This window comes from Tachypleus tridentatus, chromosome 10 (assembly GCF_004210375.1).
Source record: "Tachypleus tridentatus isolate NWPU-2018 chromosome 10, ASM421037v1, whole genome shotgun sequence".
NCBI lineage: Eukaryota > Metazoa > Arthropoda > Merostomata > Xiphosura > Limulidae > Tachypleus > Tachypleus tridentatus.
Window position 1 is genome coordinate 121,298,181 of NC_134834.1, and position 27,310 is coordinate 121,325,490.

A 27,310-nucleotide genomic window follows, 5' to 3' on the forward strand; every position below is an offset into this window, starting at 1 on the left:
AAGTGAGAGATTAGTTGACTACAGCTAGCTATGATTGGTGTAAAAACTACTACTCAGCTATGATTGGTTGTACAAATTACAGCTGTAATTGGTTGGTATAAAAACTAATTGCTATACAAAGGCGTAAAAAGAGTACAGTTTCTCGCATTAACAAAACTCTTGGTAATGTTACTTTTAAAAATTCATTCTATCGGATAGAAATGTTACTTCTCTAATTAGATGAAGTTTTAGTCTTGGTTAAATCTTTCTGCTTGAGTTGTTGCTACAATAATAAAGATGAGGCGAAAAGAAACAAATATTTATATGTTTTATTACTTAACTGACAAGAGTATCTTCAAGAACACCTGGTGAAAATGTTCAGAGAATAAAGTCAGAACTTTCTGGTTTCGTATACGTGAACTGTTAATATATTACTATTTGATTTATGAATGTACGTATTCAAGGTAAGATAAATATTAAAATTATTGTAAGTTTGCAACGTTAAAGTTAAAGCAAAAAAATTAAGAAACTTTTATTCGTTCGTTTAGATGTTATCATTAGTTTAAAACTGGATATATCCAGTACATTTGTATTGAAAAGTTATGTAACCTTTCCTTGTATTGTTTAAATTAAAAAAACCAGCTTTACATAGACTGAAGGGTCTAAACAAAGTCTTGATCTGAAGAGGATAGGTATGGTAAAAAACGCATTTCTGAAAATGAAAAAAGATACTGACAAAATTAAAATTACTCTGGGGACGACGTCAATTTTATACTAATACTTACGTATGCATTAGAATATTTGGATATGGTACACTGAGAGAGAGATCTGTGGAAGACTGTGGTCACCAACATCCTGTTTAGATATGGTACACTGAGAGAGAGATCTGTGGAAGACTGTGGTCACCAACATCCTGTTTAGATATGGTACACTGAGAGAGAGATCTGTGGAAGACTGTTGTCACCAACATCCTGTTCAGATATGGTACACTGAGAGAGAGATCTGTGGAAGACTGTGGTCACCAATGCCCTGTTCGGATATGGTGCACTGAGAGAGAGATCTGTGGAAGACTGTAGTCACCAATGCCCTGTTCGGATATGGTGCACTGAGAGAGAGATCTGTGGAAGACTGTAGTCACCAATGCCCTGTTCGGATATGGTGCACTGAGAGAGAGATCTGTGGAAGACTGTGGTCACCAATGCCCTGTTCGGATATGGTGCACTGAGAGAGAGATCTGTGGAAGACTGTGGTCACCAATGCCCTGTTCGGATATGGTACGTAGAGAAAGATGGACAGTAAAATTTAAAAAAATAAATAACAAATTACGTTATGCAATTTGGGGCCGTAGATTTTTAAGAGTTCTTCTCTTCGGTCTGACAAGAGCTATCAGTGGGTAATAGTGACTAGTCTATCAGTGCTAATTTATAACGTCAGAAGCTGATAGCTCTGGTTTTGAACGGAACAAGAGCTCACGTGATCTATTTTAGTTTTATGTGCATGTTTCTTTTGTTTTCCTGATTCTATGCGATTTTTTTGTTTAAACTTCAGACTACAGTTCAATTTTTGTTAGCTAAGTTGACTATACTAAAATGTATAACACATAATTATAAACATTTCAACATTATCTTATTTGAATCTCTTATTTTAAAATAAAACTTTGAGAAGAGAGTGATAGGAACTCCAATCAACTACCAAAACCAAGGTTACTTTTGTAAGCAAAGTTCATCTGACGTTAGTTTTTTTAAATATGGACAGAATGTTTCACATATATCAATACAGAACTATAAATAGACAGCACATAAAAGATGTCATGTACCTATTAAAGGTATTTTATTCCTCAAAAATGTTCTTACAAACGTATTATTGTAGACAAGTAGAATTTAAGATTGGTATGTGTGTTTTTCTTACAGCAAAGCCACATTGAGTTATCTGCTGTGTCTACTGAGTGTCATTGAACCCTTGATTTTAGCATAGTAAATCCAAAGACTTACCGCTGCCCCAGCAAGGAACAAACTTAAATTGGAAATAAGTTACAAACATGGTTTGTGTTTTTACTGGTCGAAAGACAAACTATAAACGTTTAGCTACATAAAAACATTACCACAACCTCTGGTTACCTGATAAATCTCAGTTTTTCCCGTTGATGGGAATTTTTTTACTATTGTTTAAACCTATCACTATTATTGAGATAATCGCATCCGATTTGACTTCTCACGGAAATCAAATTCAAAATTATAGATTTGGTAATCGTCTCCATATAGAAACACGAATAATAATTTGTTTTAACGGAAAATTTTGCCGGGACATACAAACACCTTTAAATGATAAATAACCAAGTATATTAAATAATTGCAATATTACGTGTCTCGTGACTTCACAGGTGCGAATCGTATGGGTGTAATACACGTTTTGTTATTACTAACATAATACACACTGATGTGTTCACTATTTTTTTCATTACTTCTATGTTGTCGCTATGCATGCTGAAACTGAATTCAAAATGGCCGATGATTATTGATTATCCGATTGGATTTTAATAAAACGATTAATAAATTTTAAAATTGTTGCAGCTCTAAATTTTTCACAACGCTATATATGTGCAACGTTTAGTCAGAAGAAAGATTTATGGAACTTTCGTATGAAAACATGTCGTGTGTTAGGGATAAAAGTATGTATTCATTATCATGAAATACAGTTTAAATAATGAAAAACAAAATTATATATATCTAGTCCAAAAGATTTCCATCACAGCTGCTACACGAAAAATGTTCTCGTTTCTTGATAAAAATATTAAATACAAAATAACAGCTCTCACCATAGACTTTCATGTTGAAAATTGATCGTTTTGTGAAGACACGATCAGCGAAAATTGCATCAGAAAACAATTAGTGGGGTTTGTTGTTCATTTCTTTTTCAAAGCCTCGTTCTCATTTCCTTCTGTCAGTTCAACTATCTTTCGCCCTACGTATTTTCCCTCAAAATTACCTACCCAGGGATAGTAGGCGGGACACTTCTCACAAGTTTGCATGTAGCGCATGTCGTAGGACCGATCTTTGCTGAAGGGCAAGGTGCACGTGTGGGGGATATTGCACGAGGGCTGACGTTTCTCACATGCCCAGGGTACATAGTTTTTAGTGACTTCATTTATGGGAACAGGGTTGCTCATCCACTGAAGAGCTTGTTGCATGGTTACAAACCAGACGTCTTGATAAGTATTGAGAAGGTGATCAATGAACTCGTTCAGCGCTTTCACTTTAACCTTATCGTTGAACCAATTAACGTAAAAGAAAAGTCCAAATGGAGCTCTGTTTGTTTTGTAATGTCTGAGGAAATTTTCATTGAGAAAATCGAACACCAGTTTCTCGTCACTGGGTAGGACACACTGGTCAGCTAGAACACACTGATTACTTATACCTTCTTCACTGAACATTGTGTTGAGAGGAATTTCCCACATACCAGGAAAGGAATGACTTGGGCAGTTTTTGGTCAAGCAGCGGTGAGGAATTCCATAGTCTAGAGTATATGGCCAGATGGGAGTCTTTACCTGAGGCACAGCAATGGATGAATCATATGCAAAGTTGTAGTCAAAAAGCATGGTGGCCATGTTGTTCCCGCCAGGTTTCAAGAAAGGTGCTCGACTACCTAACACAGAATCACGAGACAAGTTGGCAAACTTGATAAGAATCTCTCTCTGACCAACCATTTCCTCAGTCCAGTCCTCATATGAAGCCGTGGACCACCAGTCCTCTGGCTGGCGATGACTGAAAATTAAACAAGTATAGGAGTGTTATATAAGACATACTTCTTGTTGCTTAAAGATATATTTTATCAAACACACCACATTTAAAATGGAAAATTCACTAAGTCTTTTTTAAACACTGTAATTGTTATAATGCATTCTGCAGTTAAATCGAGTGTTGAGTCGAAGGCTGTCGTTATTTAATATTTAACAATAGATTCAAAACTTATTTAAACATTATTAGTAATCTTATTTGCATTTAATTTCTGAAGAAATTCATAAATGTTGTTTTTAAATATTTTATTATAACGATAGTAAATTTATTTATAGTGAGGACGCACAAATACAGTGAACGTAATGTCATAGCTCGAGGAAGATACCGCGAAATTTCCCTTACAGCAACAACTCTGAGAGGACCGCGTTATTGTTGGCTTTCGTTACAATAATACGAGTGATGCTTTAACAAATTGTAGGTTATCTTAATGTTAATCGTTCTTCTTTTCACATAAATATAATATGCAATAAAGAATGTTCATTATATATTACGAATGTTTTGAATTTAATATTACCAAACTCGAAGGCGTTTTTTTAAGGCAAAGATTTGATTGTTTGTTTGTTTGTTTTTGAATTTCGCGCAAAGCCACACAGGGGCTATCTCCGCTAGCCATAGCTAATTTAGCAGTGTAAAACTAGAAGGAAGGCAGCTAGTCATTACTATCCACCGCCAACTCTTGGGTTACTCTTTTACCAACGAATAGTGGGATTGACCATCACATTATAATGCTCCCACGGCTAAAAGGGTGAGCATGTTTGATGCGACGGGGATTCGAACTCGCGACCCTCAGATGACGAGTCTAACGCCTTAACCCACCTGGCCATGCCAGGCCTAAGGCAAAGATATTGGGCCATCTGCTATGTTTACCACGGGGAATCAAATCCAGGCTTTCAGCACTGTAAGTCCGTAAACTTACTCTCAACTCCTACTCCGCCTGGCATAACTCAGAGTTTGAAAAGACATTTTTTGATATAGAATTGTATTTTACAATAATTCGGTTTTTCAAATCACTGGACAGTTGTTTCCTGTTCGCCACGATGCCCAAGCAGATAATGATGAAGACGGCGCTAAATTGCCAGAAGTACATTTTTTGCAGGCTAAATTCCAATAATTATGAAACCAGTGTCTAGTTCTGGAATGGTATAATGTAGTTTATTTGCCAAACTAAACAAAATTTTTACAGGAATATCAGTTTTTTCACACGTTCTGAACTGTACGAACACTTTCTGCTCCTCCTAGTTTTGGTTATTTGTTTATAAACAGTTTATTTGTCGTTTAATTTACATAACAATGTATGTTGATGTCTGTTAGTATAATATTTATAATACATCATACGTCTATTAGCCTAATCATGTTACTTTTTAAGTTATGAGCAAAGAACTTCTCGGAATGCAGGGGTACGAACACTTTCTGTCGTCACTGTACGTATGAGTGTATAAAAATGTTCATCACACACACATATATGTATGAGTGTGTATTGTTCATGTAATTTTTTTTTCCTTTTACCTTTACTTGAGTTAAAGTTTTTACATTGACGTCTTGTACATTTTGGTGTATATACAAGGCGTTTGTAATGTTACGGTTAATCCCATTATTCATTGGTAAAAGAGTAACCCAAACGTTAGCGGTATGTTCACTACCTAGTCCATCACTGATAGATTAGGAACGGTTTGCGCAAATAGGTCTCGTGAACCATTCGAGAAATTCAATACAAACCAAATCCGAACGCTATTTTTGTTTTTATTTGAAGAAGACAAAATTATTTTAATATTATTAGAAGCAATCATTAAAGTCAAGGTAATTTCCGTAAGGGCAGTTTAGTGGTACCTTCCTTGTCCTAGAGTATATGATATTTACCTGACGGAATTAACTCCGAACTCGTGACCATCCGAGTAAAGCTTCTGTACAAAGAAATAACTGGAATACTCGTGAGCCGTGAAAAACGTTGCCTTAATAGGACAACCGTTAGGGTTCTTCCTGGTCTCGTTCAAAACATTTTGGTACTGCTCATAATTTATATAGTTTAGAGCTCCGTCAAAAGTCAGGAACACCATCTGTGGCGTTTGTTCTGGCTCTAGACCTCCTGGGATTTGGGTGCCGTCCGAGCTACAGAAACAATTCGGCAGAAGGCACTGCGAAGTGTTGCACTTGGAAACCACCAGAGGGTCCGGTGTGGTCGGCACGGCTGTGGCTGAAACAGTTATTTAGCATTTTAGTCAGCAGTTTCTATGACAACATATAACAAACAGTACTAGAAATAACTAAGTTATATTTGAAGAGTTAAAACTTGTACTCATAAACTGCTTTAAACAACCTCATGTCTGTAATTAAAACTATAGTCATGGTTCACAAAACTTGAGGCTGAGTGTGTAACTGAAATTCCATAATTCGCGACCTGTTCCACAGAAGTATATCGCGTACAAAATACAGGTACGAATTGTACTAATTGATAGACGAGATTATGTGGTGTAGGATTTTTCTGAACAGAAGTTTGAAAATAATACATAATTTCAAACGGCTATTTTCTCATCTTATGTTAATGAATGAAACCTCATACCATCTGACGCCCTAAAACATTAATGTTGTCTAAAAAACTGGAGTCCTTGACCATTCCCAAAACTAGAGGGAAGAATTATTTCGTTTGTGTATTCTGTAACGCTGTACTGCTTTATTTTAAGCTATTCGAAATAGATAAAGAACCCCTGCTATACGACAAATCCATGGACATAGCAAGAGAAGGCCATTTGCCTTCCCTACATTTCACCAAAAATAGCAATTATAATGTTGTAAACATTAACATCGGACTTAAACTAATTTTTAAATAAAATTACATTTATTATGTGTTGAAGCACAAATAAAATATTATTTTACGCTAATTCCCTACATACATGTTTTGCCCCCTCCCAAAAAAAACATTTCAGGCCCCCCAGAATTAAGTCGTATAAACAAAACTTCTACAGTTGCAGATGTTTTCCATTTATCAAACGTACAATAAAATACTTAAAAGGCTTAGCTGCAACATTTTACTTCGAGACCTACTTAGTTCAACCGGTCCACAGGTGTATTCTTTATCTTTCCTAGTGCAGAATTTTTTCACGTCATCAAAGTATAAAGATGGGGGACACATCTGTAAATAAGGATGGCCCGCGGCACAGATATAGAATCTCCGGCATGTTGCAGGATCAGCGAATAATCCGTCAGGGAAAAGACACTTGAATTCACCATTCTCTTGATTGTCAGTAGAAGCTAAGTGAACTGAAAATAAATCAAATACATATGTATAAATAACGCTTTACGTAAAAAATTTAATAACAAAGTTGGTAACAAATTATCTTAGCTAGAAAATAAACTCACAAATATTGAAAGAAAACGTTTTACAAAACCCAAACTAAGCATAACTCTAAGATATGGTATGTAAATTTATTTTTGGTGAAGTCTTTGTGCTCGTGGATGTATTTTCGCACGTTATACAATGCAGTTAACAAAAACAATCCTTCACAGGTAAAACAGATCGTATCTCAAGGTTAGCCCTTTGTTCCCACATAGTCGAAATAATCCAATCATTGTATTCCGCCTATCTACAATCGTTAAATTATTACGCCTGGATGTATTCCGTGCGAAACGTTTCCAACCGGAAAAAAGCCTCGCATTATCGTCGAAGCGGCGGTAAGTGTATCAGGAATATTTATATCTCTGTATCGTGCTAGTAAGACAAGGAAAACACCTTTGTGTAATATATGTATTTGAGAGCCATTTTTTGCATATCTTTGAAATTAAATCCATTTCTTTGAATAAACTTGACAAATCCGTTAACACCTATTTTGTAAACTATAATACCGGAAATCGACACCGGTTATTGTGATTGCGCAAACTCTACAGTTGCTCGATTTTCATTGGTCGCCTGTTACAAAGGAAGCAGACGTGTTTTTTTTCATTAATTGCTTTTGAGTCTACACTGGATTAGTTCACGAAAGGCGATTATCCAGTGTCCAAAGGAAGCACGCAGTGTTTTCATTTAGTATCTCACATCGTGTCCGGTTATTTCTGAGCTTATACTCAACTAATTTAATTAAATTCCATTATACCTCGTGATTTATCTTATTATAAAGTGGACCTACCCAATGCTCTGAGAATACCACACCAGGTGCGGTTTGACGCACTTACTGTGTGGTTTGGTTTAAAATATTATATACTTGAAAAAAGCTAATGGATGAAATAGTTTGAAATTCAGGAAAACATTCTACAAGTTATATTGTTTCTTTTTATATATGAATTTGCAGTTTTGTAATTTCGAAAAAATACTGATATTTTTTAAGAAACAAAAATCCTTACCTTTGTCGTAGACAAAGTATATTCATGTTTTAATCTTATTGTTTAAAACTTCACTACGAAGTTTTTGTTTTATAAAAGTAAGTTGTATCTTTCATTGGGAAAGAACCACACGTAGTTCTAGTTTCATTAGTATGCTTACGACCAGTGGCGTACAATACTTCATTTTGCCATACCAAAATTATAAACAAACCATTCTATTAAATTATCAATAAGAAGGTTTCACTTTATGCATGTAATATTTTATAAATCAGTTTGATATTTATATATTATATATACTTTTGTGCACTTTTCTTTGCTCATTCAAGGCCTAACACACTGGTCTTTTCTGCAAAACGAACTTGATACGATCGTGTTTAGCGAGGTAACTAAGCCTAACTCATTTTACTCTGAAAAACATTTTATACCACACTTTTTCAAACTTAAAAAAAAAAAACAGTCTGAAATTGACATACAGGTAAATTACATCATAACATGACAATCAAGGTTGAAAAACAATTATTGGCCTAGATTCAATAAAAATACACTTATCTTCAACTTACAAGGCCAACAAGCGCTAATTTGTTCCAAACTATTATTTATACCAGTGATGGCGAACCTTTTAGCGATTGCGTGCCTCAATTGTGACCCAAAATTATTTTGTCTATCTGAACGTGCCAGGATTTTCATAAAAATGACAGTTACTTTCCAATAAAAAACCGACTTTTCTATGAGTATCTTTATTTTTAAAAAAGTCGAATTACAAAAGTTTCAATGAAACTAATAAATAGCCTTGACTTAAAATTTGTATATTTTGTCTTGAATTTTATTAAATCAATGCGATCTCTGCTGTTGTGAACACTCGGATAACTTGTTAATTGATGGTTCATATTTTGTCGATTTGAGAGCAACACATGCAGCACTCAGTTCATCTGTAAGCTTGTTTCTTCTGTCTGATTTGATGAAATTCAAAGTTGAAAACAACTGCTCACAAGCGTAAGATGATCCAAACAAAGTAAGAAGAGCTATTCCAAGTAATTTCATTGACTTAAAATTAATTGGCAAAGAATTCCACACTTTAAGAATTTCATTTTCACAACTCTTTGCAACGTTTTCTTCCAAGATCCCTCCACACTCTATTTTCTCAAGTGTTTTACGCAGGGCACAGAATTTATTAGTCCAAGTATAGTTTTCCTGAAATTCTACCAGCTCCATTTCTAGAGTTTTCAAACCCAACCAGTGTAAACAGGAAAGATCGAGATCTTCAAATTCACTTTTATCGGGAAAGGTAAGAAAAAAAAAGTTTTTTCTATCTTTCGAAACTGCATAAATCTGTTACTAAAATTCTCCTTCGCTACCGCGATAATGCTTGAAAATTCTTTGGAGATTTCCTGTTTGCTTAAGGAACAGTCCGCAAATATTGTCGAGTTTTCTAAATGCATTTTCAGATTTGGAAAATATTTGAGTTCCCCACCTTCGATGTCTTTTTCCAAAACTTGCAATTTTCTCTCAAATGCCTTTATATCACAGAACATTCTTTCTGCTGTTTTTCCTACTCCTTGTAGTTTTGTGTTCAGTGCATTGAAGTGTGATATAAAGTCTGTAAAAAACATGAGGTTATTAAGCCAAGCCACATCAGTGAGCTGTGGAAAGTCTTGTCCTTTTTCATGCATAAAAAATCTAATTTCGTTCAAGCAAGCAATACATCTTTCCAGAAAACGTCCTCTGCTCAACCATCGGACATTGTTATACATAATTAAAGTACTATATTGTGCTTGAACCTCATCAAGAAGTGTTTGAAACTGACGAAAATGAAGCGCACGAGTCATAATGTAATTCACCATTTTTGTAACATCTTTGAGTATATCATCTAATTTTTTGCTACTTTCTTTTGCACAAAGAGCTTCTTGATGTATAATACAATGAAACTGGATGACTTGATGTTTTATTTTGTTCTCAAACAACTTTATGAAACCAGATGTTGACCCAACCATACATGGTGCTCCATCACTAGTGATCGAAACTGTCTTTTCGGGCTTAATACTTTGTGTCAAAAAAACATTCCATCACAGCTTGTAAATATCTACTCCTTGTGTTCTTCCGGGTAAAGAAATCAGTTTTACCAATTCTTCCCTCATGGAGTCACCAACAGCATAACGCAGAATTACTGCTAACCTTGCATGATTATTTATATCCGTACTCTCATCCAAACACATGGAGTAACGAGATTTTGTTTGTTTGTTTGTTTGTTTTGGAATTTCGCACAAAGCTACTCGAGGGCTATCTGTGCTAGCCGTCCCTAATTTAGCAGTGTAAGACTAGAGGGAAGGCAGCTAGTCATCACCACCCACCGCCAACTCTTGGGCTACTCTTTTACCAACGAATAGTGGGATTGACCGTCACATTATACGCCCCCACGGCTGCGAGGGCGAGCATGTTTAGCGCGACGTGGGCGCGAACCCGCGACCCTCGGATTACGAGTCGCACGCCATACGCGCTTGGCCATGCCAGGCGGAGTAACAAGAAGCCTTTTGTAAATCAGTACTGAGTTGTTGATTGACATCATTTGCCATACGTAAGATACGATCTTTCACGGTATTTCTGCTAAGTGGTACCTCACAGATTCGTTGTAAAATTTCACGTTTATTTGAAAAATCACCAAAAAGGGAATCACTTCCAGCTAACATAGTCGTTTGTATGAAATCTCCATCAGATAGAGACTTACCATGTTTAGCGATACATAATGAAATTTGAAAGCTGGCCTTCGTCAAATGATTAGGTTTAGAAAGAAAGTTTCCAAGATTAAGACATTGAGAATGATATTTCCTCAGTTCGTTTGCAAGAAATTCCTCCTTTTCTGTTTCATCAAGTTCAGCAACATTTTTGTGGTTGGTTTCAAAATGCCGTTTGACACTTGAAGTACGACATACAACACTTTTACCACATAACATACATAACGCTTTTCCGTTGCGTTCAATGGTTCCAAATAATTTTGTCCAATTTTCTTGAAATAATCGTCCACTATCCATTAGCTTTGCCTTCTTTGCATTCATTTTTGGTATAACTTAAACACACAAAAGTAAAGTTTAATGAAACAAACTTTTAAAAATTTACTTAAACAAAGAACAGTTAAATATTTAAACAAATTAAATTGGCCCGTTTCGTTAATGTAGCTTTTTAATGCCATGATAATGTGGAGTGCAAAATTTAAAACTAAACACGATTGGTTGAAAAATATTCTCAAGTTAATCAATAGTTTATAATGTTTTGCATTTTTAGCTGCATTTAGCTTGTATTATATTCAAATTTTCAATAAAATTACAAAGAATGATTTATGACAAGTTTTCTGTTTTTTGTATAATTCTTCATGACTGCAGAATAATAAGTAACCGATATAATTATTTATTCATATTGGTTGAAGACCAATACGAATAGATGTAATGACTTACGATGCCACCCCTGTCGTTCAAAAGGTTCGACATGCAACCTGTAGGGATAATATCCCTAATATATCCCTGGGATATATTATAGTATTAATCTAACCCAAAGTAGAGACAAGGGCTGACGTTAAGGCGCATTAAACTGGGAACAACGATTTCCCAGGCTTTACCGATCCTTCTCATCGATCCTACCAGGAATATCCCTAGTTCTAGTGTTAGCTACGCTTACGCGCATTGCCTCCTCTGCACCACGAGGAGGCCCTGAAAATCGAAGTACTTGAGCCCTAGTGCTCTCAGGTCATGCCACCTTTCATAATTACCTAGCTCGCTACATACTTCTTAGCAAAGATGCGGGAATCCTATCACCTATCCACCTCTGTCACGCGTGCCATAGGTTCGCCATCACTGATTTACACTTTTCTCTCTACGGTGTTACGAGTGCTGTGCCAGTTGTTTATTAAATACTACACAAAGGGTCAACTACTCTCTTCACCATGGCTACTGAATTACTAAAACCTATTCTCCAGCAGTATACGTCCGCAAACTTATTGGGATGAGGGACAAGAAAAGAATATCATGAAATTCATAAACATATTGTTGTGTTCGGAAAACGCTAAAATGACTTTGAAAATATAATTAGGATTTTTCTGTTAGATTATATAAATTTTTATTAAATACCAACTCTGAAGCTCTCTCGTTTATTCCTTTTTGATGCGTGGAAAAAACAGAATAAAAGTTTATTTTGTCTTATTCACTGGTCCAGTTTTATCCTACAATTGATACAATTACAGATTTTGGTATTCATTAAAATAGAAAAACAAAAATAAATCTCCATAGAATGTTTGAACAAGATAAACGACAGTTAGATATCTTTTAAACTGTACTCTAAAACTGATGGCTAGAATTCATCATTGAACTTTTTCTTTTCTTCTGGTGATATTTTGACATATGTTATCCCTCCCAGCCGTGGGGGCGTTATAATGTGACAGTCAATTCCACTATTCGTTGGTAAAAGAGTAGCCCAAGAGTTGGCGGTGGGTGGTGATGACTAGCTGCCTTCCCTCTAGTCTTACACTGCTAAATTAGGGACGGCTAGCACAGATAGCCCTCGAGAAGCTTTGTGCGAAATTCAAAAACAAACAAACAGACATATGTTATCTTATTCTAAACGTTTATTTTGCGAATCAAAATCTCACAATTGATTTTAACACGTAGTTAATATAAACTACAGGTTTTTAGGAGATCTTGAAATGAGCTAACAAAGTTTTGTTTGTTTAATGTCACCTTGACACATCTACTCAAGGTGACACACTATCAGTGGCTAGAAAGGGTTGAGTTAGTTTTGCAATCCTTGTAACGACAGTGACAATGACGAAGTTGGTATTTTAATAATATTCTGCCCCACTTGAAGGTCACTGATTTGACCTCTAGAGTTTTCTGATGAGTCAAAGCCCAGCTGTGTCCGGTTCTGAGGGGAACTCCCGACTCGTGCTAATCGAATCGGTCTCGATCTACTAGTGACATTACAAAAACCTAAAATATGAATAAAAAAACGGTAACTTTGTTGTACACTTTTTACCCTCGACTCATTCAGAAAGTAAAGGAAGAACTTGAAACTAAAATATGTAAACATTCATTGGGAGTAAAAAAGAACAAAACTGCTTTCATTTTGTGTTCTGCAATTCGCATATTTGTACGTAAATAACAGCGATCTCCATAGATCAAACAGAAGCTGTTCTGTGTCTTCTGAATGTGGTATTTTTAGATTAAAACAAGAACATGTCATGACGTCATCTGGTTCAGTACCGACAATAAATAGCAACTCTCGTTCATGAGGACCCATAAGCAACTCTCGTTCATGAGGACCCATAACTGGAAGAAGTGCGTCCTCGAAAATTTTGTACAAAACCTAAGTTGCTACAAAACTCCACGTTAAACCAGGTTTCCATAGGTTTGGTTTGTTTTTAATTTCGCGCAAAGCTACACGAAAGTTATCTGCGATAATAATCCCTGATTTAACAGTGTAAGGCTAGAGTGAAGGCAGCTAGTCATCATCACCCACCGCCAACTCTTGGGATACTCTTTTACCAACGAATAGTGGAATTGACTGTCACATTATAACGCCCCCATGGCTGGGAGGGTGAGCATGTTTGGTGTGACAGGGATTCGAATCCGCGCCCTCAGATTACGAGTCGAGTGCTTTAACCACCTGGTCATGCTGGGTCTATTTTCATAGGAAAGTTTAGTTAATCGTTTACCGCTGTTATCTTCATATAATATAATCTCCTCGTCACACCAAACATACTCGACCTTTTAGCCATGGTGGTGTTATCATGTGACAATTCTACTATTCGTTGGAAAAGAGTAGCCCAAGAGTTGGCGGTGGATGGTGATGACTAGCTGCCTTCCCTCTAGTCTTACACTGCTAAATTAGGGACGACTAGCGCAGATAGCCCTGGTGTAGCTTTGCGCGAAATTAAAAAACAAACAGTCCCTAATTTAGCAGTGTAAGACTAGAGGGAAGGCAGCTAGTCATCATCACCCACCGTCAACTCTTGCGCTACTCTTTTACCAACGAATAGTGGAATTGACTGTCACATTATAACGCCCCCACGGCTGGGAGGGCGAGCATGTTTGGTGTGATAGGGATTCGAATCCGCGCCCTCAGATTACGAGTCGAGTGCCTTAACCACCTGGTCATGCTGGGCCTATTTTCATAGGAAAGTTTAGTTAATCGTTTACCGCTGTTATCTTCATATAATATAATCTCCCCGTCACACCAAACATACTCGACCTTTTAGCCATGGTGGTGTTATAATGTGACAATTCTACTATTCGTTGGAAAAGAGTAGCCCAAGAGTTGGCGGTGGATGGTGATGACTAGCTGCCTTCCCTCTAGTATTACACTGCTAAATTAGGGACGGCTAGCGCAGATAGCCCTGGTGTAGCTTTGCGCGAAATTAAAAAACAAACAGTCCCTAATTTAGCAGTGTAAGACTAGAGGGAAGGCAGCTAGTCATCACCATCCACCGCCAACTCTTGAGCTACTCTTTTACCAACGAATAGTGGGATTGACCGTCACATTATAACGGCCCCACGGCTGAAAGGGCGAGCATGTTTGGCGCGAAGGGGATGCGAACCCGCGACCCTCAGATTACGAGTCGCACGCCTTAACACGCTTGGCCATGCCGGATCTTAAAACAAACAGATATGATATATTCACAAGGAACCGTGTAGAAAATTATTACATACTTACGATTACACACATTATGCAATGGCTAATTTCAACAAGTGGTAAAATATTCGATTATTTATTCCGAAATATTCTAACTTTTTCTGTTTTTGTTTTGCGTAAAATTTTTATTTATTTTTATTAACAAAAATTAATGAGTTAGAGAAAAAAAAGGTCACGAATCACGATAATAAAATGTCAACTTTGTCCTTTACTAACTTCGGCATACGACTAGTGATGAGAGCTTTAAATCACGGTGGTTGACTTCTTCCTGGATGAAACAAAAAACACGCCAGTTTCCTTCAGGTACATTCTCTGTCTCTCTTTACATTGGACCGGCTTTTAGAGGAATGTAACTCAATGTATTTCTTTTTCAAATACTTGGCAACTTTACAGTTTACAATAAAATGCCTTCGTAATCCGCCGATATTAGCCAATTCTTACTCGCACATTGTCAGCTACCTCATGAGAACAAGTACAGCGTCAGTTTGTTCGTATGTTGTAAATGACAACCATAAGGCCACGCCCAGTAAAACAGCTACTAGCAACTAATTCTGATATTGAGTGAAGTACATCTGGTCCACAGTTTCCTCGTGGTGATTTTATACCAAACAGCCTTAGCTTGGTAGATGTAGTAAGTTAACACGTGCTATCCGTAACACATTTAAGACATTAAGTGTTTAAACTGATTTCGTCTCCACATGGAGTTATTTACATTCGATTTATCCTGCTAGTCTTCAGAAATGTTGGATACAATACGTTAGAAATGCCACATAGAAACAGCTAAACGGAATAATAATATTTATAAACATGTTGAATTAAGATAACTGGAGCTTCGTACAAGAGTTTCTGTGGACGTTTATTGTTTACATCTTTCTAAACTGGATTTCACGTCTAGCGGTTGGTCAGCGGTAAGTGTACAACGTTAAATTCTGCGTGTAAATAGTCCATTGCGTATCTTTGCGCTAGAAAAACAAGATTTGGTTTGTTTATGAATTTCGCGCAAAGCTACTCGAGGACTATCTGCGCTAGCAGCCCCTAATTTAACAGTGTAAGACTAGAGGGAAGTCAGCTAGTCATCACCACCCACCGCCAACTCTTGTACTAACGAATAGTGTGATTGACCATCATATTTTAACACCCTCAGAGCTGAAAGGGCGAGAATGTTTAGTGTGACAGGGATTCGAACCCGCGACACTCAGATTACGAGTCGAGTGACTTAACAACCTGGCCATGCCGGGCCTAGGAAAACAAGAACAAACGTACATTGTAAGATATAATTACAGAAATAAAAAATAAACCTGAACTTTGGTAACATTTGGTCCACAAGTATTCATCGTTACACATGCACTATGTAAGTACGATATTTTGATATCTTCCCAACTTACAAGTGATTAGGTCTGAACATCAGAGGTCACAGGTTAGATTTATCCCACGTCTTCAGTTACAGTAATTGTCTGATAACTACCAAATTATAGGGCGCTGATATGATAAAGTTTAAAATTAATTTATAATTCTAAGTTTGGATTATCTCTTTATTCGATGAACACCAAAAGGGTTGAAAGAAACCCATTCTTCTCAAAGATACCACACGTAAAAACCTAAAAGTCTGGTACGGCTTGGTAGGTAGGCCTACAGACGAAAAAAAAATACAAGTTTCTATGATGAAATAATTTGATCAGTCACGTGTTGACATACGATACCAGCCCTTGCCACCCACGAAGCAGCAGGTGTAACCATCTTTGACACTGTCTGTGTGTATGGGTATTTGGGTTTTGATGTTTGTCTACCCACGAGGGTTTCGTCAACCTCTTCCTCCTTCCTTCAAATTTTGGTTGTTTCAACTGTCAAGCGTATTTATAAATGGCTTTGACACTGAAGTATTTTTGTTTCTTCTTTTGAATAGTCGGGCACCTGGCTGAGCAGACTGTCTTCCCGCCCGAAGTGCTTAACATTGAGTGGAGGGGGTGCACCAGTCACTCCAGTAGTTACGCCCCCTGTCTTATCGAAGTTTAAATAAAACCAGAAACTGAGGCTTCACTAATTACCAGTTTTCAAGAAAATATTACTAACCCTATCGACACGGGTCAAAAGCCATATCATCGCGTTCTCTAGTTGTGTAAACTAAATGGTAAAAACAAAGTTAAAGAGAAAACTTTTAATATTTTCTCTGAAGTCACAAAATTACTAGAAATATTTAACATTTGGTGGCGTCATGGGTTTTGGGTCACGTGACGATTTTTAAAACCGAGACAAATTAATATGTAAAGAAACTTGTATTTGGATTCTAAGGGTTGGATATAAACTGAGATTACGTAGTTTTCTCAGGAAAACCGGTTAAATTGTCAAAGTGATGAGCACTTTAGCACTGCTGTTTTATATCACTAGAGGGCTGCATCTACACTAATATAAATTTTATAGCTTATATACATGTATTATACTCAAACATATAACTAAGATCTTGTTAAAAACTATTAAATGGGTTGTTAGACGTGACTAAACGTGATAATCATGACCGTAAAATTATGCTGACTCATTTCCACTTATTCGCAAAGTGACGTCAATGCAAATACCTGAATAATGACTATTTATTTAGGCTGGACTGGAAAGATTAGTGTTTTATGGGTGTAATAATACAAAATACAATGAAGTAAAACACCTGATTTTGGTTGTAATTATTCATAGAAATTCTGTGAATAAGAATTAGAAGATAAATCCTTATATATAATCAGGGGCGTAGATCCTGGGGGGGGTGTGACTGCATGTGTACAGCTTTCAGGTTCACGTAATCAGAGATTACCAATTTGCAAATTGAACAGTCCACATAAGTGGTTACAAAAATCATTCCCCCCACCGGGTGTAAAACTATCTGCGCCCCTGTATATAATATAGATAGACAGATAACGAGCCCACGTCCAGGAACGTACGCAGGGGAGTTAGGCCTAACCTCCTCTATTGGTAAAAAATGCTGTTAGTAAGTTCATATTCACATGCACGTTCGCCCACGCACGTACGCAGGGATAATTAGGCCTCACCCCCTATTTTTGTACAAAATGTTGTTCATCATCTATTTTCCGCCAGTGTCCCACCCCAATGGCATAACGAAATGTCTGAGAACTTACAACGTTAGAAAGCGGGTTTCAATACCCGTAGTTGACAGAGCACAGATTGTAGCTTTGTGTTTAATTCGAAACAAATTTTTGCTGGTTTAACAGTTACCTGAGGTGTACCAAAGAAAGACTGGGTACTCTACCTTTAATTAACACATATTCATTATAACACTGTTATAAACACTGAAACTTTATGACAGTTGTGTGTGGAAAAGTACTCTAAAAGAATGGAACATTATAAAGTTATTTCACTAGTGCATACATGTACGTATATAATAGCCAATGATTTAAATAGCTAATATACTATTGTTGTACAGAGTTGTTGAAATTATTAATATAGTTTAACAATTTATAGCTACATTGCATATAGATAGTACAGTACTTCACTACAGTAAAACACACATATTTATGATAATTTAGGCCTAACTCCTATGGAGGATTACAACAGAATGATCATTTGTTGACTTTTTATTGGATGTTTGTGAATTCTGTATGAACAGCCACGCAACTGATTCATGATACAAGAAAAAAACAAAACACTTAGGTTCAAGAAGTTTTCATAGAAATAAAATAAAAACTATAGCCCGAGCGCTTTCGAAAGGTGGACCCTTCTTCTTCAGGGGCAAACAGGAAATCTATTTGGGATGGTTTTCCATAGTGTTGTCAGCCTTTTCAATTCATCTGTCGATTTCGGTATCTTTATATCCTTGTTGTAACATGGTTTGTTTTAAATGCTTTGCATGTTTTCTGAAGTCTATTTCATCTAAACGTATATTCTGTGTTCTAAGAGCTTGACTGTAGGAAATGTTTCATTTACCATGAAAAGGGTGACAGCTTTAGTAGTGAAGCCATTTTGATCTGTCTGTAGGTTTTTTGTACAAGTCAGTGTGTAACTGTGATGTCAAGGAAGTTATCTTGGTAGACAAGTAATCACAAGTAAACTTGATTATTTTATGACAAATTATTTAAGTGATCAGGTGTCTAAATGAAAAATGTGTCGTCTGAATAATGTTTCCATGTATGAGGTTTTACAAGGCTTACTTGTAAAAAATGATTTTCAATATGACCCATAAAAACGTTGTCATAATTGGGACTCATTTTAATACCCTTGCAGTGTCGTTAACCTCAATGTAATGTATGATTCCCAGTTTGCCCCTGAAGAATAAAGGCCCACCTTTCGAAAGCGCTTGGATTATATGGTTTATATTACTTTCTATCAAGCCATGCAATTGATTATGCAATATTTCATGAAAAATTGCTTTCAGATTTAATCTCATAACACCTTTTTCTTTTCTTTTTTTTTTTTTTTGGGAGGGGCATGCCCCCAGACCTTCGTAGCATTAATGTGCTTAATTTGTTCAGAACAATAAATATTTGCTTTTCATCTTACAAACTAAACTCCCATGTCAAACATCTTGCATACAGTCTGACGTAGCCAGTTGTTCGTATTACGTGGCGCCCGCGTCGCGCTAAACATGCTCGCCCTCCCAGCCGTGGGGGTGTATAAAGTGACGGTCAATCCCACTATTCGTTGGTAAAGAGTAGCCCAAGAGTTGGCGGTGGGTGGTGATGACTAGCTGCCTTTCCTCTAGTCTTACACTACTAAATTAGGGACGGCTAGCACAGATAGCCCTCGAGTAGCTTTGTGCGAAATTTCCAAACAAACAAACAAACAAACAAATCGTATTACGTGTTACTAAAGCTGTGATATACTTCAACCTTCAGACCATACCAAAAACATTGTATCTACCTTAATCATGAGTTAGAGACAACAAGGTATTGTACAACCCTCTAACTGATCCAGACAACAAGGCGTTATACAACTCTCTAACTGGAAACAGCAAACAAATTAATCATTGTGTTCTATTTCAGCCCCCCGCTAGTACAGCGGTATGTCTTCGGATTTACAACGCTAAAATCAGGGGTTCGATTCCCCTCGGTGGGCTGAGCCGATAGCCCTTTGTGGCTTTGCTATACGAAAAACACACACGTGTTCTATTTTAACCCTCTAAAGAAAAATTGAGATATACCAAAACCTTTACCAGGTACAGAGATCTAAGCTGTATAATTGACACAGATAACAAATTAATTGTTTTAAATTATTATGTATTTTATACAAGGCCCGTCATAACAAGGTGTGGTTAGGGCGCTCGACTTGTCATCTGAGGGTCGCGGGTTCAAACACCAGTCACACAAAATATACCTACCCTTTCAGCCGTGGCGGCGTTATAATATACAGTCAATCCCACTATTTATTGGTAAAAGAGTTGCTCAAGAGTTGGCGGTGGGTGGTGATGACTAGCTGCCTTTTCTCTAGCTTTACACTGCTAAATTAGGGACGGCTAGCGCAGATAACCCTTGTGCAGCTTTGCATGAAATTAAATAAACAAACAATTTCATACAAAAGAAAGATGGTTTGATTATACACATAGTAAAGAACAGGTTAAGACTGGTGTGTCTGGAAAACGAAAACTCGCTCTCAGACCCATTCTCGGACTTCACTAATATCACAGTAAAGATGGTTTGATTATACACATAGTAAAGAACAGGTTAAGACTGGTGTGTCTGGAAAACCAAAACTCGCTCTCAGACCCATTCTCGGACTTCACTAATATCACAGTGTCGTTATATTAATTTTATTAATGTCTCGTTACCCGATGTTAGGTTCAGGTATTTATTTAGGTGTCACTTCTAAGGAAAAGTATTACTTTAGATTTGCATGGTTACCTTTAAATGTCGTTGCAAGCCACCTTATTATTGTTAAGAAAAACAAATAATCAATCTTACCTGTATTTATATACAATGCAGCTAACAGAAGACACGAGTGTAATATCTTAAATAACATTCTTTGTTAATTATCACAATATCACTGAAAGTCGGAGCTCCAAATAATCTTCTTCAAGAACTTTTTTTATCTTCTTGGAAAACAGGCGCCTTGAGACACAACTGTTGGATCTTATGGTTGCAAGTATCTTTATAAAGTATTGTCTCGCTGTTACAAGGAGCGACCTCTAACGACTCATTACAGAACGAAACTTGTGCACACACCTTGCAATGCTTCTGAGAAGCAGGAATCACTTATATTCTAGTGATGGGAATTTCCAGAGGTCGCTTTAAGAACGAACTCACTCGTACATGAATTCACCTTGTATTGCCATTTATAATCGCTTTATCTCACATTTTAAACCAAAATTATATGGGAAAGTCAGTCGACGAAAAATGTACAACGAAACATAGGGGGTTACAAAGGCTGGTGCCTCCTTCTCACGTTGGGGGTCCGAGAATTGAAACTATTCAGTAGATGTTGGTACCATGGGATGCCTCCAGGGCAACTTTCACATTCTGGACTTTCACCAAATATAGGACGAGTTAACAATTTCTTCGAAGGTCATCACCAAACATACTGAACACCGCACCGGATATAGTTTGAAATGCGGATATGACGAATACCTGTCACACCTCTGAGCGGAGAGGAGTGAATTTAGAAACTTCATACACAAAAATGTATGATAATATGATCATATTAGAAGCATACTTTCAACATCATAAGGCTAAATGATGATTTTTTTTAAAACAGTAAGAAACTCTACTGGGTTCTATGTTCAGTGATACAATGACATGTCTGTGAATTTACAACGTTAGAAACCGGGTTTCAATACCCGTGGTGGGCAAAGGACAGATAGCCCTTTGTGTAGTTCTGTGCATAGTAACAAAACAAACAAACAATTCTTTACTTAACTGACAAAGTTTTAATGAGTTGCTTACTCGGTTAAAAGGTTTTAATGAGTTCCTTACCAACTAAAAATGTCTTATCGGATTCCTTATTCGACTAACAATGTTATAGCGGATTTCTTAATGGTCTTTCTAATGTAAACTAATATTGATTTAGGCTAAGGTTAATTTTGAACTAGCATAATTATTAGATGAAAATGTCTGTGACCAGAGGTTTCGTCACTCTACAACAGCAATACTTATTTTCCATATTCACTTTCTTTTCAATCTGAAACAATATCATGACGTAATAGCACGTGTTAATCAAAATATTTGGCTTAACTTAAGTGACTTATTTTCATTTCTACCTCATCTCACAGGTATTCAATTAATAACAATAGATATAGAACAAGAGACATTGCTAATTGAAGTTTTACATCGAAAGTGTATAAGTTACACGATAAGACGTAATATAGCAAAACACCGGCATATAAGTTATGTGGTGGGAAGACATAAAATGCAACATTGGTTTTTGGAGGAATCTACTAGCTGAAGTAGAATCCACATTTGGTGGTAGATATATACTGTGTTTAAACTTTCTTTATTTACAAAAAAAAAACACAGAAAAAGCAAACAAACCGATGTGTGTACTCAAGATTGCTGTGAGACCTGTGAAGAGAGGTTAAATCTGGTAGTGTTTCCCCATTGCTATGTGGGTACTATATCAATATATACCTCCAAAACTAGGGAACATTTCATATTTTCCACCAAGTATCATGTTATACAATGTTATTCCGTTGTTGCACGCTTCCCCTTTCTATACATATATATATATATTTTTTTTTTGAAAAACGTTTTCTACCTTAGTTTAATAACTACGACATTAATTTTTCTTATTCTTTCACCGAAATCTAATCTGCTATTCAGAACAATAAACAACAGCAACATACTACTGAAAGAGGTTAGTAGTACCAATTGGATCATGTTTAGAAGTTCTCTAGGTGTGTTATTTCAAACATTTCAAAACGTGATGCTTATCTGGTTTAGAGAAATAAACGTTCGAAGATACGGTTTATAAATACGAGATCAAATGAAGAAACAAATAAGTTATCTTCTTATTACATTCTGTGCGAACTTTCATGTCCGATTGGTGATATTCAAGTTAAAATCAAGCTAGTAAACAGAATGCGAATGACGTTTGGGTCAGCTTACACAGCGAAGGAACACACAGAACATTAGTACAAATATTAGCCTTTTGGGATCTAAAACTAATCACTCTTTCTTATAACTAACTGTTTAAATGTTTTGGATATTAAATCTAATAGTACACAAAACTCACATGAAGTATTGATTTCGATACAACTATCCAAATATATTCTTGACTGAATAATGCCATGGATGGATGATACGCCACGTTTGAATTAACACATGACGTAGTCTGGATGTAATAAGTTCTGAACTAGAAATCTCTGAGCAAAGTAAGAATACACTTAAAAATATATATATAGATAGGATATTTGTATTTTAGATTCACTGGTGTTATAATATAGGAGAGTTTTGATTCATGGTGCTGTATTATAGGAGAGATTAGACTGCCTAGTGTTGTACTATAAGATATATAAGACTAGTGGGTGTAATACTATAGGAGATAAGACTAGTGAGAGATTAGAGTCCCTGCTGTTATACTATAGGAGAGTTAAGACGTAGTCTGGATGTAATAAGTTCTGAACTAGAAATGTCTGAGCAAAGTAAGACTACACTTAAAAATATATATATAGATAGGATATGTTTATGTTATACTATAGGAGAGTTAAGACTGCCATATGTTATACTATAGGAGAGTTAAGACTGCCATATGTTATACTATAGGAGAGTTAAGACTGTCATATGTTATACTATAGGAGAGTTAAGACTGCCATATGTTATACTATAGGAGAGTTAAGATTGTCATATGTTATACTATAGGAGAGTTAAGACTGTCATATGTTATACTATAGGAGAGTTAAGACTGCCATATGTTATACTATAGGAGAGTTAAGACTGCCATATGTTATATTATAGGATAGTTTAGACTCACTTTAATATTATAGAAGTGTTTAAACTTGCTGGTGTTATAATGTAGGAAATGTGAAGCTATCTGGTGTTATATTGTGGAAGAGTTTAAACGTTTTATTATTACGTTATAGGAGAATTAAGATTACCTGGTGTTACACAATAGGAGCGATTAACTCCCTGGTACTATATTAAAGGTAGTTTAAACTCTTTGGTGTAATACTATAGGAGAGTTAAGACTCTTGGTGTTAAACTATAGAAGAGTTGGACTTTCTGATATTCTACTAAAGGATAGTTTAACCCCTTGTGTTATACTATATTAGAGTTAAGTCTCCCTGGTGTTATACTGTAGGAGAGTTTAAGGTCCCTGGTGTTATACTGTAAAAGAGTTTAAAGTCCCTGGTGTTATGCTGTAGGATAGTGAAATATCTAAATACCACATAGATAAGTAGCCTAGCAGGCTTGTACGTATTACGTCTGCTGTTTATAATTCACTTAACAATGACGCTCAGAGTAAAAGTGTTGTGTCGGTTTTAGAGCCTTCAGTCCCTCATGATGTATCATGTTTCATGTTGAACTACGTTTTAAGGTTCAAAATCCTCCATGATGCCCCAAGTTTCATGTTGAATTATGTTTAAGGTTCCAAATCCTCCCTGATGCCTTAAATTTCAATGTTGAATAACGTTTTAAGGATCCAAATTATTTCTAATGACTCAAATTTCATTTTTATGGTTCCAAATTCTCACTGGTGCTTAAAAATTATTGATTTTTAGGCCCTCTTTGTTATATAAATAATTTTTAAGCTTAGACATAAAAGTAGGAACTGAAAAATCCTCCATAGTGTTGAATGTTATAAAAAAAAACTTTTCAATTTATAATTACATAAATCTATTTCTAATCAGAAACTTGGAAACAGAATGAACATTGTATTATCAAGGTGATGATATATTCATAGATAAAAATGTGAATGTGTAGTTGTGTTTTAGTGCAAATCTACACAAATGTACACACTCTCTCTCTAGATTGAGATACCGAACCCTCAGTTTTTAGTTTTAAGTGTGAATACGATATGTATGCCACTTAGAAATACAATTGCATAGCTAATCATTGTTATATTTATTTGAAACGTAAATTGTAGTTTGTTTCAAATATTAGCTATTGAATTATAGAATTATGCAAAACAAGTGTTTATAGACAACAGATGTTAGAAAAAAACTTAAGAAAATACGATTTATAAAATAAGTACTCTCTGTAATCCAAATTTACTTTCTTAATGATTTTCCTGCTAGTTCTAATAAGTCACTAGTGAAAGCAAAAGTGAATATGTTATAATATGCTAACTGCACTAAACCTGCTTATCCGGTGTCAACGAGGCCTTTTGTCCAATATCATGGGTAGAATATACGTTTCAAAAGTGATATGATAGATATTAAACCTAACTAGGCTTCACCTATTGTACTGTGACGTTCAAGCAACTGTCAAAAGCTTTAAGCCCCATCTATTGGCAACATTTAAAATATATATTACAATTTTCCAATAACATAAACTGTTCAGAATATCAATACGTTTACGAATGAACTGAAAAACGTGTATACAATGAGTTCAGTATTAGATAAAAGTAATTAGTTATGTTATATCATTAATATTAGAAGACGCCTTTTTGTTTAATCAAAATTACATGATATTAGGAAACGTGAAACTTAATTTTCCTTCACAAACCGGGGCCAGGCATGGCCAAGCGCGTAGGACGCGCGACTCGTAATCCGAGGGTCGCGGGTTCGCGCCCGCGTCGCGCTAAACATGCTCGCCCTCCCAGCCGTGGGGGCGTTATAATGTGACGGTCAATCCCACTTTTCGTTGGTAAAAGAGTAGCCCAAGAGTTGGCGGTGGGTGGTGATGACTAGCTGCCTTCCCTCTAGTCTTACACTGCTAAATTAGGGACGGCTAGCACAGATAGCCCTCGAGTAGCTTTGTGCGAAATTCTAAAACAAACAAACCTTCGCAAACCGAGACACTTATGTACAGTTGGATTTTATTTATAAAATAGAATGCATAAACTAGGACACATAATCCAAGAGTTTCAAGGGCCCTAAGGTGTGTTGTGCACCTGTGGTGCACATTTCATCGCTTTGCACGATCAAATAATTCTTGAGCCTACCATTTTTAATTTGTCTTACACACCTCTGCTAAACCAATTGTTAAATTAGTACTAATGGAAACACACAAGTGTTGTGCTTTCAACTGTCTATTATATACTATAGTAAATCTATACATACGTATAATACACTCTCCACCTTTATAAGAAGCTTTGTCATGCTCTTTCAATTTGTCCTTGTTCAGGGTTATTGATGAGGATTTAAATTTCTCTGAATTGGTATAACTCAGTGAAAAGGGGAATCGGATAATAGATTGGACTTCAGATTTAATTTTAGTAGTAACTTATTTATATAGACGAAATCAAACATATACTAACAAAGTATTAGTGACAATGGGAAAAGGGAAAACAATAGAATACAACAACGCAGAAAATTGAACGAGTAAAATCCATATACACTGTACTAACTAAATTAGTTATTATTCAGACACTTTTCTCATGTAACTAACTCAGGAGAATTGTTAAATAGAAAACTCACTCCGGTAACACAACTACAAACGATAAGTTGCTATGATTAACATTTTTACACTTGAAAAAATGAAGACACAGTTTGTCAATGTTTATCATCACGGATGTCATTGATTTCTTAAAGCAACCAGATCTGTGATCAACTATCTCTCTAATTAGTGAATATATCATTTACAAGTCGCTTTCAAAAAATTTGAATATTGTACGAGATTTTCGTTGTCATTGTCTATACGATCGCCTAAGCCTAATTACTTAGTTAATTGCTTATTTTAACCATTTACTGTATATCCTACATTTGACTGACAAAATGTTGTCTTCGGAAAAGTCATTAGGACTGTACGTGTTTGAGAACATCATTATTGTCCAAGTGGCTATCATGATAGATTAAAACGCAAACTAACGTGGCAGGGGTTTAATTTAGAGAAAGAGAATACTGAAGAATTCTCTCTCCAATTGGGGTGATCAGGAACGTGGTGGCTCCTCTTTGTCCCCTTTCGTGAGCGATTATTGAAATTATCAGAGGGTTTTTGTTTTGAATCTTTTTTTGGGTGAAGAAGTGAGGTTGGTCATAATATTGATGAGCGAGACGAATGTAGCACCGGAGAAACAAGCCAGACCAGATCCCGAAAAGCGGATGTTAAAGTAAATATGAACGCGAAACGATCCGATTCAGGGCATGGCAATAAAGTTACCTTGGCTTGGATCTAAAGATCCAATGCCTGAGATTTGGCTGCCTTCGCTGAGATCTAAAGATCCAATGCCTGAGATTTGGCTGCGGGGAGAAACGGGAGCGCCCCGAGAAAAACCCACTTTCACAGGACAGGCGCCCAAAGATTTACCTGTTTTGTGCCCGAGATCTGAAAAAGAAACAGATAACATATACGTGAGATTAGTACTTTATATACTTTGTTGTGTGATTTGTAATTGCTGAAATATGTTTTATGGTGAAATATATTTGGTTGGTGCACTGGTTAATTTACATAGCATGATAGATTAGGTTAAGACAGTGGTTCTTAACTTGGGTTCAATCGAATCCCAGGGGTTCGGCGGAAGTCAAGACA

At 36.2% G+C, this 27,310-nt stretch overlaps 1 protein-coding gene across 2 annotated transcripts; it reads right to left on the reverse strand.

Annotated features, from left to right (window-relative positions):
* Positions 1-1,101: 1,101 nt before the first annotated feature.
* LOC143230211 (chitin deacetylase 7-like) lies at positions 1,102-20,832 on the reverse strand. Of its 2 annotated transcripts, XR_013016289.1 has the most exons (5): positions 20,651-20,830; positions 6,813-7,028; positions 5,631-5,964; positions 2,795-3,740; positions 1,102-1,240 (listed from the first exon to the last, which is right to left on the reverse strand). XR_013016289.1 is itself a non-coding variant. In XM_076463348.1 (4 exons), the coding sequence occupies exons 1-4, from the start codon at positions 20,706-20,708 to the stop codon at positions 2,882-2,884; spliced, it is 1,467 nt and encodes a 488-aa protein (XP_076319463.1). In that variant the 5' UTR covers positions 20,709-20,832; the 3' UTR covers positions 1,770-2,881. The 2 variants fall into 2 exon arrangements, 1 of the variants encoding a protein (XP_076319463.1); XM_076463348.1 differs by lacking the exon at positions 1,102-1,240 and having other exon boundaries at positions 1,770-3,740; positions 20,651-20,832.
* Between the last annotated feature and the right edge of the window lie 6,478 nt (positions 20,833-27,310).

Bases quoted from the DNA above. Each gene is read 5' to 3' on its own strand.
- LOC143230211 (XM_076463348.1), bottom strand. From the start codon at position 20,708: ATGTTATTTAAGATATTACACTCGTGTCTTCTGTTAGCTGCATTGTAT. The intron at 7,029-20,650 runs GTAAGATTGATT...ATTTATTTTCAG, and splicing joins TGCATTGTATATAAATACAG to TTCACTTAGCTTCTACTGAC. The intron at 5,965-6,812 runs GTAGGTCTCGAA...TAACTGTTTCAG, and splicing joins CTGTGGACCGGTTGAACTAA to CCACAGCCGTGCCGACCACA.